At 41.3% G+C, this 20,041-nt stretch overlaps 1 protein-coding gene across 7 annotated transcripts in view; it reads right to left on the bottom strand.

The window, feature by feature from the left end:
- Positions 1-20,041, bottom strand: part of AHCYL2 (adenosylhomocysteinase like 2) — a 1,498,752-nt gene that overhangs the window by 147,930 nt on the left and 1,330,781 nt on the right. For all 7 annotated transcript variants that reach the window (XM_044088837.1, XM_044088831.1, XM_044088833.1 and 4 more), the window contains exon 14: positions 8,913-8,981. In XM_044088837.1, coding sequence (XP_043944772.1) covers positions 8,913-8,981 — 69 coding nt within the window. The remainder of the gene's footprint in view (positions 1-8,912; positions 8,982-20,041) is intronic.

The raw sequence follows: 20,041 nt of genomic DNA, 5'->3' as shown, positions 1-20,041 counted from the left end.
TATCAACTGTTGCATGCTTACCAATAACCCACTATAGTTATCCATCACGACATAGCTAATACTGGTAAGTTTACAAAGTCGATGACAGACGCAGGTACTTATTCACTTGGTAAGCAGTACAATCACCATGCACAAAATACCACCAACTCCCTAAGTTATGAGGAGGTTGTTAAGATATCTCCAACCATGTATCCAAGGTAACAGATTAAGAAAGCTCAGAATTTAAGTCATGCTATAACACACGCAAGCAAGCAAGCAGACACACACACACACACACACACACACACACATTCAGTTCCCATACTATCTCTCCCAAACCCCCCCCCCCCCCCCCCGGAGTAGGCAAAACAGCAAACCTAAACCCTTAAAGTCTTCAAACTCTACACCCACCTCTGGCAGTATTTGGGTAACACATGACTGCATAGTTAAACACACAGACTCCACACTTGATGAATAAGAATAAGGTAGGAGTATGCAGTCTTTCTGGACAGGGGATCCTAATGTAAGTAGGACATTTAGGTCCACAAACCCCAGTAAATAAGGAATACATCCTGGTGGTAAGCTTATGTTAGGATGAAAGGAATGCTCCATTCAAAGGAATATTAAGGAACTTGGCATGTACTGGTCTGAGACTGGGCAGTCACTCCTCAATGAAAAGCAAACAGCCTTAGTAGCTGGTGCTGTTTTCAAATGGATCCAAGCAAGTATTGGCTTGGAAGGAGATGGTCAAAAGGTCTACCCACTTCACCATGGATGTCTTGCATATCTTTCAGTATGGCTCTCATATAATGGCAAATGTTTTTGTTGCCCCCATAGTGTTGTTTTTTAGGCAGAATCCATCTCCTTGATATTTCAGCACAGTAAATTCTATACTTGATGACATCAACTTGGATTTACCTAATGCTTGCAGTCCAAACAATGACTGAGTACATCCCATATCTGTACAGACACTTAGTTTTACTGCAGTTAATACACTCCTTTACCAGGGTTTAGCACCTATTATACCTTTAGTCCCACTTATAAATGTGGGGGCATGTAAGTATTTATCAGGGATCCCGCTATATCATGGCAAATCCCATATGATCTCTACCTAGAATATCTAAATGTTGAGGTTAAACTGAATATATCTAAGTACCCCATTACTGTTCGCTACGGATAATTTTTTCAGGTCAAAAAATGTAGCATAGTTAATTTTGGTAAACAAAATATTCCCACATATGACGCAGATGACAAACACCCCCACCAATAAAACACTGTTGTGAGAGACTTAGGCACTCTTGTTGCTAATTCTTCCATCATGCCTCTGCAAAGGCATCTTCACTAGATTTAAAGTTGTGTTAATGTTCCTTTGCTCATATCTCAGACACATCGTTTAATATAATACACTTTCTTGCATGTATTTTTCTATGTATGGCTCAACATGACAGACTTCAGAGATTCATAACTGAAAAGATCAGTCACTCCAAAAATCTTAGTTGTTAGATCAGACAGCAGCCCCCTCCCTATACTGTCTTTTATAGACTCCTCCATGGGGACACATATCTGGCCTTTTGAGTCATGAACAATCCAACCCTCTTTGACCTCCATTTCCTTCACAGAACAAATGGTACCTCGGCCATCTGGCTTAAAGAACTAAACCTTCAACAACAGATAAATATCAACAAAACAAATGTGACCACGGAATAAATGTTCCTATTACTTAAAAAAACACTGTATAATAAAAGAAAAAAATACAGGAGCAATCCAAGGCTGATAAAATGTGTCAACATATAAAAATAGCAGTTCGAAACACTGTACCAAGTTGAAAGTTCCTTCTGATATAAATCCATGCAAAAACTTTGTAAACGACTGGATTTATTGATAGCAATAAATGTTTCAAACTGCTATTTTTATATGTTGACACATTTTATCAGCACTGGATTGCTCCTGAACAGATAAATATGACACACTGGCATAATAGATTCATATCTTAATGTATCCCTCAACTGTAGAACAACTTTTCACATCATGTAAAATAAAGTAACACCCTTGCCACCTTCAAGATAAACCTAGCTAAATGGATGGGCAGCCTCAAATCCTCCCCCTGATCTATCTTGTCTTACTCTTCTTGATGCAGGATGGAACATTTGAATATATTTTTGTGTGTGGCTAGGCCTGTAGTGGGTCTGAAAAGTGACTGCCTAGTGCTTACCCCTGAACCTAATACCAACTCACTCAAACAGCCAGCTTTCCCACTAAAGGCCCGGATATACTCAATACTATCGTGGCTCCGTAGTGCATTCGACCATGCGCCCAATCCCCCAGTAAACCTTGATCAAAAATCCATTACCTTCTTAAAAATTGGTGGTATCCCCACTGCAAATAACATTGTATTAGGGGATATCCCAAAAGAAAACCTTTTACAATATACAAATGCCCAAATTAATCCCTAAGTGACTCTCCACCTACTGACCCTATCGCAAAAGCTGCCAACCCACACCTTTCATTTCTACTTATATCTAAACAGCTGCACTGAAAATTCATCCTTACCTGCACCAAAGAAAGCAGGAAATTTAACAAACCCTTATGGTGGGATACCTGTATTAATAAACTTAAAATGAAAGAAGATAATCAATTCATACAATACATCACCATCTCCTTCATCTCAAAAAGGCACCTTAAACAGGCTAGCAAAAATCTTAAACAATCTACTAGAAACTGTAAAGCAGAGTACAGATTCAGAGTAGCCATTTCCACCAAAGGTAACAATAAATCCTTTTTCAACCATGTCAGGAAGCTATGACATAACACACAAATATCCTCTCAGTCCAACTTAGAACTAATTTTAATCCCAAGGTAGTAGTCCATAGCCTAACAATCAAATTTAGCTCCAACTTTATTCATGCTCATCCTGTGCTTTATTCTCCCTATCTCCCTTCTCCCCCTTAAAGTACCACAGACCAGGTTGTACTGGTCATATCTAGAGTTATTATTACTTTCATGCGCCCTGATAACAGGATTGTCAATTTAGCTCCAACTTTATCATGCGCAGCCTATCATTTATTCTTATCTCCCAAATTTCCAAATGACAACAGACCAGGTTGTATTGGTCATATATAGAGGAGTTTCCACTTTCATGGACCCTGATAACAGGATTCATAATTTATCAGTGCTAAACACAGCCTGGCTGAGCCTCTCCTTACCCTTTTTAATATCAGACTCTCCAAAAGTTACATACTTGATGCTAAAGGACTAACACTGTTACCCCACACTGCAGAAGGGCAGTCCTACTACTAGTCCAGGCAAATCAGTCTCACCAATCTGATGTGTAAGGATATGGAGTGCATTACATCCAGGCTCATTAATACAGACACAAGAAACCTCTAGGCCCTTAATGCAAACCAATTTGGCTTTATCAAATGCAGATACAGACTCCTTAACCTTGTACACATTCAAAAGAACATTAAAGTCATTAAAGCCATGGGCAATGGTCGCTAAATTCAGAGTGACCATCTTGGCTACGTCAAAGCCTTTGATGCAACCCAAGGTGTTGCAAATGCCCAGTAATAGCAAACATGTTAGCTTAGTCACTGGCAGGGACATAGAGTTACAATAAAAAAAAAGTGAAATTCAAGTTTCTTGAGTTAAATTCCAGGAATTATACCAAGTACTGATAAATGTAATTTACTTTATCTACAAACAAAGTAGGGCTGGGACGACTGTGATGAATAAGCAAATTGACAGTTTCAGAAGTAGTAAACAGACATGGAAAAAAGCTAGGGTAAATGAATATTATGACATAAAACGCCAATCTCCATGTCATTTAATTTTCTTTCAGTACTTAGGAAATCCATATTCTAGAATTTTATAGTATTTTTTGAGAGGAAAAAAAAAGAAAAAAGTATCTTTAATCAATTCTCGACTTTCGCCAAGACAGAAATGAGCAGCTATTTTGCTTGTCTGACGTTTTTGCTTTGACTGGTATAAATATCTTAGCTGCCTACACATATTCAATGTGCTCGAGATTCTAATAGAAAATTCAGAAATCATCTTCTTAGAGAAAGGATTAAACTTAAAGGATACCCTTTTCTGGTTGAAAAATGTGTAAGGCTCACTGCACATAAATATATACACAGTTCAGAAATCATTTTGGCTGAGTAACTACTAGTAAGATAAGTAAAATCCAATACACAGACTTGAGGCCAGCTGTGTTAGCAGTCTCACAGTAAAAATTAATTTTTCTATGACAAAGTTCAGGTCTCAGGCAGGGCAAGCTGGGCATCTAGTATCCCCAAAGATAAAAAATCCCTTTCAAGGACTGCTTTTGTATCCAACCTTTCGGTGCCAGTGGACTGCATGGGCCACCTTGTGGTAGCTCACAGAGTGCTTAGCAGGATAAAATACCCTGCTTAGCCTCTCCAACCACATCATCATCCAACAAAAAAATGATACAAGACTGCAATGTGAATACGTCCAGAAAAATATAATACTTCAGAAGGGATAGACCTTTTAAAGACACTGAACAAATGCAGCATTTTATTAACTGCCACAAGCCCAAAATACAAAGGCATCTGAAGTTTATCCACACTTTGCCCATCACTACTATAAATAAAGGAGTCCTTTAAGTTTAACAAGATGCGATGGTGCTCAGCCTTGAAAAGTCTACAAACAACAAACAGGAGGACATACTCGTATGCAGTCCAAGTTTTGAAACATTTAGCTAACACTTAAGTCTGGAGTGTTAGTTTCAAGGAGAAAAAGGAAATAAGTGACATGCATACTACTTCTTAAAGCAGTGGGTGGCACCTTGAAATTGTGTATAAAATGCAATTTGAATAGATTAATACAGGTTACTTGAACTTTTAGAATGCACAAGACTTGCCTTTTAAAAGCCTGAGAAAGATGTATTGTAAACCCTTGTATCATGCTCCTACCTGCTCTATCAGGATAACTAAATCTGCTCCACGGCTTACTAAGGAAACCAAGCAAAAAATCCATCTCAGAAATAAATACTGGAATAAATCACGCTTAACTAAAAACCCTGTTGACCTCCAAAACTACAAACAACTGAGAAATTAAACAAAAAAAAATCTATACTGTCCGATAAAAAAAAACTATTACCTACAATCTCAGCAGACCCACCATAATAAACCACAAAAGTTCTGGTCAAGTATTAATCAATTATTACATCCTGGTCAATCTATCACACCTAACCCTCAAGGCACCGACAAGGACAATGCTAAACAAACAGCTAATGCCTTTAATACATTTTTTCACCAAAGCAATTCAAACTCTTGCCAGTCAGCTCTCTCCTCAAAATGTAACTATATCTAATTCTGACTCTAACCCACCACCTCCATTTCTCTTCCAACCTGTCCCAACAGCATTCATTCTCACCCTTATCTGAAAACTGAAACCATGCACTCCCTCTGCTGACCAACTACCTGCCGAATACCTAGAGTTAGCAGCCAAATCTATTGCTTACCCCATCTCCATTCTCATCAACAGAACCATCACTGAAGGATATATCCCCAAACTTTGGAAAGTCTCTCGTATTATTCCCCTTCATAAGGGGGGAGACTCCACTGAACTCTCCAACTATCGACCCATAGCCCTACTCTCTCCTTTATCTAAGATCATGGAAAGATGTATCCACAGGCAAATGCTACACCACCTTCTCCATAATAACCTGCTCTCCAACTCCCAACATGGGTTCAGACCTTCCCATAGCCCAAGTACTGCCCTTCTTTCCTTTACTGATACCATCAACAAAAACCGTAACCTTAACATGCCTTCTTCTGCACTTTTCATTTACCTGTCCAAGGCTTTCGACATGGTAAATCACACTATACTCATAAACATTCTCAAATCTCTGTCTCTTGACCCACTAGCTATAAAATGATTCCATTCCTACTTAAATAACAGACATTAAGCTGTGCTCTGGAACACCATTCTTTCTACCCATCTACCTGTTAATATTGGTGTCCCTCATGGGTCCATACTGGGCCCTCTCCTGTTTTCTGTATTCATCAATGACCTTCACCAAGTAGTTCCCCAAGCTACATGTATACAATACACTGATGACTCCACACTTATATGCTCAGCCACATCTGTATCAGAACTTCACTCCCTTTCTCAAGATATATTTAACTCTGTAGAACTATGGTTTCCAAAACGCTGTCTCCTATTAAACCCTAAAAAAACGAAACTTCTCCTTTTTACACCTACCAGTAAATCTCCTCCAATAGACTTCACTGTAACATCCAATAATGGTACACTCCTATCCCAAGATCTTACTACCAAACTGCTAGGTATCACCATAGACAACAACCTTAACTTTGACGCCCATATCAACAACATTTTGAAAACTACTAATAAAAAACAGGCTCTCTTTATAGGATCAAACCCTTCCTCACTCCTGCAACTAGAATAACTATTGCCCACACCCATCTAATTTCTACCCTTCTATATGCCTCACCCATATTTACCAATCTGTCAAAAAACAACCTTAAGAAACTAGAAACCTCCTACAATAGCATAGCCAGGTTTGCCACAGGTAACCCATTCAGAACACACCACTGTATTAATCTAAAGCATCTAGGGTGGCTTGAATTACAGCAGCAGCTGAAATTTAATCAACTGGTCATCGCCCATAAAATACTTTATCAACCTGCCAAAACACCCATCCTATCTAACCTTATTCACCCCTATTATAACCTGAAGTCCCTAAGATCTTCACAAAAACTTCTTGTTTATATATCAATAAATCAAACAATAGAGCTGGAGATTCCCTCTTCTCTAATACTGTTGGAAAAACCTGGAACCTACTTCCCTTTGAACTTTCCACACTTCCCTCTATTAATCTGTTTAAAAATAAACTTAAATTCTTCCTGAAAACACATTGGATGTGCCCCTGTACTAAACCTGACTGACTAATTTACTCTTATTACTTGATTCAACCTTACCTTCTCATCTCTGAAATAATTTCATCTTAACAACTACTATTCTTCCTCTCCATCAGTCTTACTTATTACTGTACTCTCAATAAAGTGACACACATTACTACTAGATGTATTACTGCACTGCTCCTCCGTTTCACTTTCCTTTTATCTTCCTTTCTTATCTACATTTATACTATACTTTTCTTTTAGCTATTATTCTTTCTCAACATTTAATTGCAACTTCATTAGTAATTGTACTAAGTCTAGTCAAATATGTTGTAGTTTTTTTTTTATATATACTTTATAAATTTGTGACCTCTTAAAATTTCTGTTTTCTTTATGGTGAATGTATTTGCATTCTAAATATGTACTTCTGTAGATGTGAACTTTATTTGAAATGTGTGGAGCTTTTCTCCCCGGGCCTCTGCTGAAAATGGACATATATCCAGCTCGACTAGCCCAGTCAACAAATGTAAAATAAAAATAAATGAACCCTGTTTTACCAATAAAGGAGTCACTCCATTTTACTATTTTTTTTAGTTTAGTGAATTAGCACAGATGCACACTTTACTTAAACATTCAGAATACATGAGAGCTGTGCAGTACAAAAGCTCAAGAAACCAGTATTTTAAAATCTATGTTCATCCAATAAAGGTATTACCCTATCTGAGTATGTGTGCATCGCTCTTCGAAGATTAAGATTATGAGCTGTTAACAAGGTTTATTTTATAGTCCTGGGTTTGATTCCCTTAATTTACATTGACCTACTGTATGAGCAAGTCACTTAACCAAAAATGTGCTTCTCAGTTGCTCTTAAAATGTGCAGTTGTGCCAGGTTTACCTGGTTAACAAACATAAACAAACAGTATTGGTATAATAAGTTCTTCCTGCAGAAATGTCTCAAACTGAAATACACAACTTAACAGAAAATGAGCTATGAAGTACAAAAACGTATAAAGTGCCATGTGCTATGCAGTTTATGAAAAAAATGAGATGCCAAGGCACAACTGTCACATCTCTTGAACAGCAGTGATAACTCTCAGCAATCTCTGCATAACCAGTTGGAGGAGGGGGGGTCTCTTATCTACACCTCTGCTTGCAGACCTGACTGCCACTCGTGCTCTGATCTTATAGGCAGAAACGGGATGATGTCCAGAAGCATCATGTCAGAACCGCATTCAAGCTAGCTTATAGCCAAGAAAAAACACCAGTATAGACAACTACTTAAAAGTAAAGAGCCAGCCACATTTCCCTGCCATCACCTTTAATGATGAACATATTGTTACGGAGGAGTGAGAAGAGCTGCATTGACAGACGTTGACTTGTTTTAATGAAATAAAGGCAAAAGATAAAAGCATAAAGGCAAAATATTTATTTAGAGAAGGAGGTCAGTTTCCTTTAGATGACCATCATCAAAAATGCACTCTAACTGGGGGGGGGGATAAAACTGAGATATTCAAGGGTCACACGAGAAGAAGTGATTTGCTTTAAACATGTCAAGATGAGTCTCCATGTGTCCACATACAATCTAACTACTTGTAAAGCTGATGCAAATTTGTCAGCAACCACAACACACACAAAATAAACCACGTGGACTCCTCAGAACCAGCAAAAACAACTTGGAAATAAAAATAAAAATTTAGAACAAGGAAAATGACAATTTAGAACAAGGAAATCAAGTAAGCACATCTTAAGACAAAGTAGTGAACATATGACCCCCCCTACAAGATGAGGAGTTAAAATTCTGATACCACCCAATCACTTGTCATGTGGCTCCGGGCAATAAGCCAACAGTGTGTTTATTGGTTGGCATAATTTTCTTTTCTGCAGTGAGAGTGACAGAAGAAACTGGTAAGAAAAGGTGTGACATTAAATTTAAAAATGACATACACACTGCTACTTGTAACACAGACGAAAAACAGACAAAAATGAAGTGTACAGTCACACTTGGGTTTGCATCGTTCTAAATCCATTACTCTTTTGAGTTCTTACCTGAGTGGTAGCGGTGATTGATAACACAAAGGTTGGAACAGTGGAGCAGCTCAAATTCAACAGACGCCCCTAAAAAATAAATGGAGATACATGGTTATAGTGGGCTACTGTAATATGTTGAAGTCTTCTGCTGAATTTTCATTATAAACTTCACTAACATTTCCACAAAGGGAAGGAAAAACATTTACTCTATGCATTTTTAACCTAGACATGATAAAAGACAGTAAATTTGTTCATAACTAGCAACAATTACTGCATAGTATTCTTAGGAAGGTAAGCTAAAACACCTTGCCTCAAATTAAGCCAGATTTAACTGCAGCATTAAAAAAACAGTGATTTAAAAAATAAATCCCGACACTCACGGACACCTTTAAAGATGTCTTCAGTATCTGGCATAACTTATTTTAATGCCTGTAGAACCCAAATTTACAGAGGGCTAATTCTGCTAGCACATTTTTAATTATTTGTTAAATGGGTAAATTAAACTGCTCATGTTTGATACTTTTCAGCCATGACATAGTGCATAAGGACAAGGTTAAATGCAATACATACTATTTTAGAGTAATCCACTCAACAGCTTTATTTTGTGGTGGGATGAAGTAGAGGAAAGTGGGGTACCTGGAAAAATACGCCGACTCATGGAGAACACGAAAACTTCAGAAAGAGAGAAAATGGGACAGAAGTGAAACATGAAGCTGCAAAGACAAGACGTCTATAAACATTCAGCCATTGTGCTGCCCAAGTAGACAGTGTACAAGGGGTATTGAGATAATGACTCATTCTAACTTAATGACTCTTCTCAAATGAGATTTTCCCTACAAAAAAAGTTACTCCATTTTATTTGAAAATCTGACTTGTTCTTGAAAAAAAGAACATAAGAGAAAGGAAATAAGTATGCACTCCTACATACTACATCACCATGTGACTTGTTTAGAGACCATGATCTTTTGCCTCAGTTATTCAGTTTGATCTGCATCCTCTAAAGCAAACATAACTTGTAAGGCAAAAAATGAACATACAAAAATATGATAAATTAAATGCTTACCCAACTTACAGAAAAATCCACCCACAGCCACAGGATGGCACACATCCAGAATAAAAGAAAAAAAAAGTCTACCCACTGATCAACAGATACAGTGAAGCGCTGTGGTCAGCTATTGGGAAGAGTCCCAAACAATGAAACAATCGTTCAGGAGGCCAAATCCAACAGAAGTTCAAGAGGATCAAGTTCTAAAGCATCAGGATGAAAAAGGAAGCAAATTCGCAGAAATGGGGTATAAACAATAAGGATACTTATGTATTATCGCAACCACGTTTCTAAAGTCGTATAATGCATTCGCTGCTTTTAAACAATTTCTGTCATTTACATTTAGTAAGACCGAAATGAGCAACAGTATAGTGGTACCTAGCTGTACTTCAGGAAAAAAAAAGCTGTCCCTGTATTTCTGGGGAGGAATATGGTGACTTGTATCATTTTAACGCAACCAAGTGAGAGCAGCTCAGTCTTCAGATATTAGCATAAAATGTGGAGTCCTTTCTGCTGGTGTAAAGTTATCTGAACGTTAGGTTAACATCAGTTTTAGACCCAGTTTTCCCATCGAAGAGGCTTTCCATGTTGTGATACTGAAAGTGATCACAAACTTTGGAGGTGGGGTCCGCCTATGACAAACATGGCAAAAGGATATTTGTGTTCAACTCCCATTACAGCAAGTGTTAGGAAAGTAGGACAGGAATTTTAACAGGAGTAAGTATGACAAAAAGGCAAAGATGGAGCTTGACTTTCAAGAATAACAGGCTCCTGGCATACCTACTGAATACAGAGACGAAATAGTTTGAACGATACCAGCATGAGTCGGACTTCAAGTATGCAACTACCATGTAATTTAAGCCCCCAGAATCAGACATGCTTTTCAACTGTTGATTTAGGAAGCTCATGTCAAAAGTACTACAAAGTAGTAAAACATATAGAGGATTGCAGTTCACCTGCTTTTCTGTTCAGTTTACTAGACCACATGGTTCTAGGCTGTCTGTGTTTAAAAAAAAAAAAAAAAAAAAAAAAAGGATGGATGAGAAATGTCCGCTTGGAGTCTGTTGACAAACTCATTCTGAGGTTTGTTATTCCTGTTCCTATTTCACAACCAATGCGAAACAATAGTAATTAGGGGTTTACACCCCCCCTTTCAATTAAGGATAAAGTCCTTTCACGAAAACATTATAAATTACATGAGCTTAGAAATGTGGTTGCAATAATACATAAGTAATGTAAACGTACAAGAGTACGATAGCTGCTGTAATCATGCATCACCCACGAATAGAAAATTTAACCGTTACTCCTCTTCCTGACTCATACACGATGTAACAAAGTAATAATTAATAGTTCAGATACCCCCTTTAAGATTAGCTGAAATATTTTCGGCAAAACATAAGGAAATATCGCAGGTTAGAAATGTGTTTGCGATAATACTCAAGTACCACAATAAGGTACAACTCACTGACCAAGTGGTAGCAGTATAAATGTCTGTAATGGAGGTATTCTTGGAGACAGCACTAATAGTAGCCATAACCCCACCATAGTAACCTTTGTCAACAGCATTTTCCAAAGAATGGTTAGTCACCTGGCAGCAAAAATAATGCAGTAAATAGTCTAGTTACAGTTTACTGAGTCACTGTTAGCCTATTCCCTTAGTGGAACAAGGGAAGTAAACAACTAATCCACTTTCTTGAATTAACTATTCTGGCAAAGAAAAACTAAGCTGAAATGAAACATCCCCTTGACTCTTGTAGTCATGTAAGCGAAACTCGCTCTAGAAGAAATGCCAGGTTTAAGTGTTTAGTAAAGATTATGAGGTTGGATCATGTAGCCACTGTGCCAAATATCACACAATAAGGCATTCCCCACAGGAATGCTGTGGAAGCAGGTACTGCTCTGGTGAAATACGCTGTGACAAGCCTAGGTCATGGCTTTATCTCTTTTGATGTAGCAGTATTTAAAGGAATCTGATAATTGCCTTAAAACAGTCACTATAAACATCTGAAAACTTTGTTGGGCACAGGAAATGGATTTATTTTTGTTTGTTGACTCGGTAGGTCAGCCGATCCAGAGATCCTTTAAAGTCGTGATCTGGGCTCTTAATGGCAGGTAATACAGACATTTCTGAGTATAATACTTGTGTAAGTACTTAATACAATTATGGTTAAGATCAGTTGATTATATAAAACAGCAACAACAAAGTCATAGAAAAAAGCATCACCAAGTCCTAATAACAGTATTAACAAAGTACTAGGAAATTGTACACAGAGTATAAACAATAGCAAATTTAAATTTGGACAAGTCTAGAATAGCTGGACACTTTTTCCTGAATTCTGGAGTTCTGTTCAAATAAAACCTTAGCATCCTGTCGACTTCCATGCAGTGCAGACATTCAACACAACTTACATGCAGAAACAACATTGGGAAGTTAGCAGATTTAAGTTGGTCTTTCTAGCCACTCAGGCAATATAAGATGGGTTTGTCTAGAGCACCACCCTGTCTAGGTGGAAGATAATAGGGAGTCTGACTTGACATTGCCTGCAACTCACGAATTCTTTTAGATGAGGTGATTGCTACTAGAAAATGCTGACCACAAAAGGTATCTGAAATCTGCCTTGGCTGCTGGTTCAAAGGGAGACCAAGTAGTTTTTGTCAGTGGCACAACATGTAGCACACTCGCCTTGATGCTTAAAGATCAGAAGGCCGTGGGTCTATTCCCACTCCAAGTGAATGTATTAATTTTTCAAAGTGTTGACACTACAATGCATTAGAAGGTGCTGCAGTTGTCTGTGACATCCTTCAGTTAAGCGAAGTCCCATCTGCTTGAGGTGGTGGTATCTCAGGTGGATGTAAAAAAATCTCACTGCACTTACTGAAAAGAGAAGGGGTGCCTTATTAACATTTACATTAATCATATCATATTAAAAACTTAAATCAATTATTTACACATCTTTTTTTCATGTTCATACTTAAATTTACAACGCAAAAGAGCTAAACAGCTCTATTTCATTATTTTTTTTATACTTACCTTCTTATCCCCACCTTTTCATCCACAACCATCTTCTTATTTCAGCTATACATCACCCTCTTCCATTTTCTTGTTGTATAATGAGAAGTTATGTACCTACCATAACGTTCCATGTTAGTTGTCTTCTCTCGCCTTCTTTCTTGCTTGATGGGTTCGGAGCCGATCCTCGGCTCCGACTCGGCACTTGCTAAGCTCGAGAGTCACTTTTACCAGCTCGAGGCAGCCCCATATCCCATGATGCAAGGCGGTAAGTACCCAGATCTCGTTTGTTGTCTATAGGCAATAACACCTAGCATAAAAAACTTCCCAAAGGAAGAAAGGAGGAGAGAAAGCCTGAAGGATGGTTTTGGAGGACCACACTGTATGGTCTTAAGAACATTCTTCCATGTAGAGAGAAAAGGTCTGTCCAGGCCAGGGGGAAGGAGGGAGGGTCGCAAGAAAGAAGGCAAGAAGACAACTAACATGGAACGTTATGGTAGGTACATAACTTCTCAATGTTAAGTTGTCAATCTCGCCTTCATTCTTGCTTGATGGGACCGCGTCCCTAGCACCTCTATCCTGGGTGGCTCAATGGAACAGACTCTTGAGAACTGTAGAGCCAAAACTGGCTCTGTCCCTGGAGGCGAAATCCAATTTGTAATGAGAAACAAAGGTATGAGGAGTGGCCCAAGTGGCTGCTGCACAAATAGTGTCTAATGGAAGTCTAGCTTGAAAAGCTGTGGAAGTTGCTAAGCTTCTGGTTGAATGCGCTTTAGGTTTCGAGCACAGCTGTTTTCCCCTGAGCTGATAAATTTCAGAGATGACAGAAGACAGCCATCTAGATAAGGTCACTTTTGAGACAGGAAGGCCTTTTTTGTTATCAGCATAAGAAACAAAGAGTTGATCGGATTTTCTGAATTGTTTTGTTCTGTCCAAATAATATCTGAGTTGGCGGTGAACATCAAGATAATGTAACTTTTGTTCCGATCTGTTTGAGTAGTTTGGGAAAAATACAGGAAGATCAATAGTCTGATTCAAATTACTCTTTGAGGCGACCTTAGGCAAAAAGGTCGGATTAGTTCTCAATGATACTCTGTCTTTGTGGAAGACAGAATAGGGGGGGCGAACAGAGAGAGCATGAAGTTCAGATACCCTCCTAGCCGAAGTAATAGCAACCAGGAATAAAGTTTTCCATGAAAGAAATTTCAGGGAACATGAAAGAGCTGGCTCGAAGGGAGGAAGAATCAAGGATGTCAGCACTAAATTTAGGTCCCATTGAGGAGGAGGACTCCTGATTGGAGGTTTCAGGAGAAAAATTCCTTTTAAGAAGGCTCTACAAAGCCTGTGGGACATAATGTTGTGATCTGCGAACCCGACATGAAAGTTCGAGATAGCAGCCAACTGAACTTTGACCGTGGAGGAAGAGGAGCCCGCGTGAAAAATTTCCGCTAAGAAATCCAAAACTGCTTGTACTGGAGCAGTAAAGGGATCAATATTTTTGGCTTTTGCCCAATAAGAAAAACGTTTCCATTTGCTAGTATAAATCCTCCTAGTAGAGGATTTTAAGGAAGCTACTATGATGTCTCTAACAGGATTAGAGATCATAGGAAGCCTGGCTAAGGAAGGAAGTGGAGCAACCATGCTGTGAGGTTGAGAGAAGGGATAGACCGGTGCAGCTGACCCGATTGGTGAATCAGAAGGGTCTGGCACTGGGTCCAGATGCCACGGCTGCAGCAAAAGGTGACGATGTAGGAACGGAAACCAAATCTGTCAAGGCCAATAGGGAGCAATGAGAATCATTTTGGCTCTCAAAACGGTGGCTTTCTGGAGTACTTGTGGAAGCAGAGGAAAAGGAGGAAAGGCATAAAGAAGTCCCTGGGGCCAATCCTGGGTTAGAGCGTCTCTGGGGGGATGGCCTGGCAGTGGGAAGAGAGAGAAGAAGTCTGGGCATTTGCTGTTTTGGGGAGTAGCAAAAAGATCGCAACATGGGCGGCCCCATTCTAGAAAAATCTCTTCCACTATAGATTGTTTGAGAGACCACTCATGAGGCATGAGAATAGCTCTGCTCAATCTGTCCGCTAAAATGTTGGTTTTCCCAGGGATATGCGTTGCTACCAGAAACCGATGAGAGGAGATCGCCCATTGCCAAAGTCTGAGAGCTTCTCGACACAAGGGGTAGGACTTGGTTCCGCCCTGTTTGTTGATATACCATACTACAGACATGTTGTCTGTGTGGACTGCAATTGTCCCCAAGGGAAGAAAGTCGTTGAGGGCTTGCAACGTTAAAAGCACTGCTCTCATCTCTAGGACATTTATGTGCAGATGGTATTCGAACGGTTGCCAGGTCCCATGAACCATCCTGCCCTGATAATGACCCCCCCACCCGATCAGGGAGGCGTCCATAGTGACAGTGGCTACCGGGGCTGGGGGTACAAAGGGTCTGCCTTGGTGAACCTGGGGAGAAGTAATCCACCATGAAAGATGATTCCTGCAAATCTGTGTCACCAGTATTTGGTGACGCATCGGAAGTTGTTGGTAAGACCATTGAGTGAATAACATCCACTGAAGCAGGCGCAAATAGAAGCGGGCCAGGGGAAGAAGGGTAATGGCCGCAGCCATGAGGCCCAACACCTTTAGAACCATCCTGGCTTGTACTTTCTTGCTGGCTAGGATGATCCTCACGTGACTTTGAATGTCTGAGATTCTTTGATCTGTGAGGGTAGCTGACATCCGAACAGTGTTTAAATTTGCGCCTATGAAAGTAATAGACTGGCAGGGCAATAAGGAGGATTTTTCGTAGTTGATCGAAATTCCCAATTGAGTGCAAAGATTTATTGTGTAATCCCTGGCTTGAAGAAGTTGATGCCTGGTGGTGGCTGAAAGGAGCCAGTCGTCGAGATACGGAAACACCTGGAATCCTTGACATCTCAGGTGAGCCGTGACCACTGCCATACATTTGGTGAACACTCTGGGGGCTGTAGTGAGACCAAAGGGCAGGGCTCTGAATTGGAAGTGACTGGACCCCAGCCGAAAGCGGAGAAACCTTCTGGAGCACCTGTGAATTTTTATGTGATAGTACGCATCCTGAAGATCTATTGAGCACATCCAGTTGTCCTTCTCTAGGAAGGGCAGAATTGACTGAAGTGTGACCATCTTGTCTTTCTCACAGACTTGTTGAGTCTGCTGAGATCCAATATTGGTCTCCAGTCTCCCGTCTTTTTGGGGACCAAAAAGAACCTTGAGTAGATTCCGGGCTCTGAATGGTCTGCTGTAACTGGCTGAATGGCTCTTTTTTGTAGAAGTTTTAATACTTCTAACTCTGCAATTTCCCTTCGACCGGGTGGTACATCTGGAAGGGAATTTGAGTGAGAGAAAGGACTTTCCTCGAAAGGAATTTTGTAACCCTCGGATATGATCGACTGTACCCATCTGTCTTGAGTGAGGGAACGCCAGGCTTCTGGGTACAGCGATAGTCTTCCCCCGACTGCCTCCAAGGATGGACAGTCGGGCAACATATCAGGGATGCTGAAAAGGCTTGTCAGAGAGAGGCTCTCTGCTTCCCTGGTTTTGTGGACCCCCTCTGCCTCTAGAGCGGCGTCTGTTATTGTTACCCCCTCTGCCTCTAGGGGTAAACTGACCACGTGTATCCGGCGTGACTCCTTGAGATTTGCGGAACCATATTTTGCCACCCATCTGTCCTTTAGGGTAAGGTCTAGAAGGGGTGGAAAAACGGACCCCTACGGCAGAAAGAGTCTTGCCGTCCTGCTCACACCTGGTCAATGTATCCTTCACTTGAGGGCCAAACAAAGCTGACCCATCAAAGGGAGAGTTGGTGAAGGACGCCTTAAAGGGATCTGCAAAATTACAGAGCCGCATCCAGGCTTGGCGTCTAAGAGCCACACCTGTACCTGCGGCCCTACTCGCTCCATCTGCTGCATATGATATCAGTCGCATGGAGGAGTTAGCAATAGAATTAAGGGTTCCTAGCTGCGAAGCAATTTTTTCTTGAGCCCCTGCAGCTGTGGGATCCTGTACTACTTCACCAAGCTCCTTAAGGATGTCCCTTTGGAGTCTGGTGAAGGGACATAAGTAGTTCAGCGAGCGCATAGCAAAGGTCGCTGAAGAGAACATCCGCTTACCATACCTATCCATGGTCCTGGAGTCCTTATTAGGAGGATGGACAGGTATGGAAGGATCTGCAAGTTCCTTCTTAGTGGCAGCCGCCACCACCATGGCATCAGCAGGGACACCTTTCGTAAGGAATTGCTTATCCGAAGGGGCAGTAATAAATTTAGAAGGCCTCCTAGGAACTGGCTCTACAGAGTCAGGAGCAGCCCAAGCCTTTCGAGCAATAACCTGCATAAGGGGGTCGAAAGGCGGAGACACCCAGGAGGTGGAGGGCCGAGATCCAAACGCCTCTAGGTATACCGACTCATCCTCAGAGGGATTATTGGATGGCCAGTTTCCCTCTGTTTAAGGAGTTCTAGGATGTCTGAAAAGGAGACATCCTCAGAGGGGATCTTAGGGATCCCACCGACTCATCTAAGTCGGTATCTGAAGTGATAGACTCAGGGGAGTCTACGTGTTTCCTCTTACAAGTCCTCTTGCGCGGAGGATCCCCTGACTGATCAGGAGAATCCTTGGAAGAGGGGGTTCTTCCCAGTGGGGAAACATGAGGCGGAGGATCTCTGGGTCCGGGAGCAAGAGAGATGGCAGAGATATTGACAGGCACCGTAGAGGGAGGAGCTAAGGGAACAGACTGCTGGCTGAGTCCAGTGGCCAGCACACTCTACATCACCTCGAAGGCTCCCCTCCCAGGGAGGTCCGGGAGAACCCGTTCCGAAGAAACGAGAACTCCAGGGCCCACCGAAAGGGAAGGCTCCGAGGCAGATGTCGGAGCCGAGCTCACCAAGGTCGAGGCTCCAAGGGGAAGAGTGGGGTCGGACAAGGGTCCGATGCCACTCACCCCTCGGAGGAGACCAGGAAGCCGACCACGAATCCCTCTAAGGAAGGTCTCGAAGAGGAGATAAGAGTAGATGCTGAGGGAGCAGAAGGGGGGGGCATCTGCCCCTCAGCCATAGCAGAAACTATTCCCGAAGACTCCAGCTCCAAACTCTGAGGTAGAGTCGAAGGAGGAACTGCAATAGGGTGTGGACTAATAGTCATCTGTTGAGACGGACTATGTAGCATCTGGGCCAGTGCCTGTGATTTCAATAATCTACTGACCACCCTCTCTAAATCATGGTCAGAAAGCCTGGATGACCTAGATGATCGGCTCCGATGGCTCCGCTCCGAGAGGAGAGGTGAGGCCGGAGCCGAGAGTATCGGTTCCAAGGAAGGGGACCTGGACCTCTTCCTCGAAGGAACCATCGGAGCCGATGAACCCATCGATGCAGTCGGAGCCGAGGACTTTTCGGCACCGACAGAAGGTCTCGATGCATCGGCTCTGGCCGGAGCCGATACAGACATAAAAATAAGTGTGTCGGAGCCGGTCGGCACCGACACCGAAGCCTGAGCCACATGGTGGTCGGAACCAGTCGGAGCCGACACCGATGTGACTGAACTAGTATCGGCATCGATAGCCATCGGTGCCGAAGGTTTATGCAAACCAGGATCGGCTCCAGCCGGAGCCGATCTCGACTCAGAAAGAGTCGGAACCGAGGCCGCAGGCTTAGACACAGAAGCCTGGGCCTTGGAAGACTTGGAAGTCTTACTTGGAGCCGACTTAGCCGGAGAGCCCTCCGGTTTAAGAAGGCCCCTTAAAATTAATTTGTTTCTCCTCTCCTGCAGGACTCTCTGGCTAAAGGAATGACAAATCACACAGGAGTCCTGCAGGTGGAGAGGTCCCAGGCAGTATAGGCAAGAAGTGTGACCGTCTGTCAGAGACATCTTCTGACAGCACGAGTCACACTTCTTAAAGCCTGAGACCCTTTCCTTGGACATAGTTGCAAAAACACACACAACACAGTCCCAAAGAACAGGTTATCCCAAAAGAAATATATATATAACTAACCTCTCACACACACACCCTAACAAGGGGGGGGGGATGGGAGGGGAGAAGGCCTGACTAAAAAAATAAGGAGTGAGGGAAATTTTAGTCAGAAAAGGGCTTAATATGAACTAAAAACGTAAAATATAAAGTTTTAAAGTGAAAAAGGGGCAAAAATAGTATAATATAAAACACTTACCAGGAGCTGGTAAAAGGAGGACCTCATCAGCGAAGCGGCAAACGAGATCTGGGTACTTACCGCCTTGCATCATGGGATATGTGGCTGCCTCGAGCTGGTAAAAGTGACTCTCGAGCTTAGCAAGTGCCACCCATCAAGCAAGAATGAAGGCGAGATTGACAACTTAACATCAAATTTTCACCTTTTTTCCACAGCACCCATACTGTCACAGAGAGTAATTTATTCCATTTATCAATATCACCCATTTATTAATATCACATTACTTTATTATACTTCCACACATATCATTTATACATTTAAATCCTTCCCATCTATATATTTTTTAAACTATTCCCAAAATTCTTCATTCTTTTTGCAGTCTAAAAAACAATGTTTTGTTGCTCCTCCACTACAGTCCAGTCAACATTTTTTCTTGCCTCCATCACCGTATATTACATATTCCATTCCCCCAGTAACTTGTCTTAAAATTATCCACAAAAAATCTCCTGCTTCATAAAAATGTTTTAAACTTTTTTTCTGTCTTTTACTGCCTTTCATTCCATTCATGGGTACACCATTTTTCCTAAAAAGCATATACCCTCTTCTTTTCTTATTGACTTCACTTACTTTTAACTTCCATAATTTCAATTTTGGCATAGGTTCACAGGTAGGTACTAGGCTAATGACCCTAGGGCCTATATAAGCCTAGGCAAACGGTACCCTGGCTTTCGCCACCCAAGAAAATTATTTTTCTTTGCCCCTGTCGAGCAGAGCCACAGAAGTGATCCCCCGGGGTGAATTTCCTATCTCCCATCCAATCAAGATTTTTCTTGAAGAGTGCTAATGAGGAGCTTTGTTTGATATAGATGGGTAGTTTGTTCCAGAGTATGGGAAGTCTCTGGGACAGGAATCTATCCCTCCAGGA

The sequence above is a fragment of the Protopterus annectens genome, chromosome 11.part0 (genome assembly GCF_019279795.1).
Source record: "Protopterus annectens isolate FY-2018-M chromosome 11.part0, PAN1.0, whole genome shotgun sequence".
Lineage (NCBI taxonomy): Eukaryota > Metazoa > Chordata > Ceratodontiformes > Protopteridae > Protopterus > Protopterus annectens.
The sequence above is the reverse complement of the archived record's forward strand: the minus strand, read 5'-3'. Positions and strand labels throughout refer to the sequence as shown.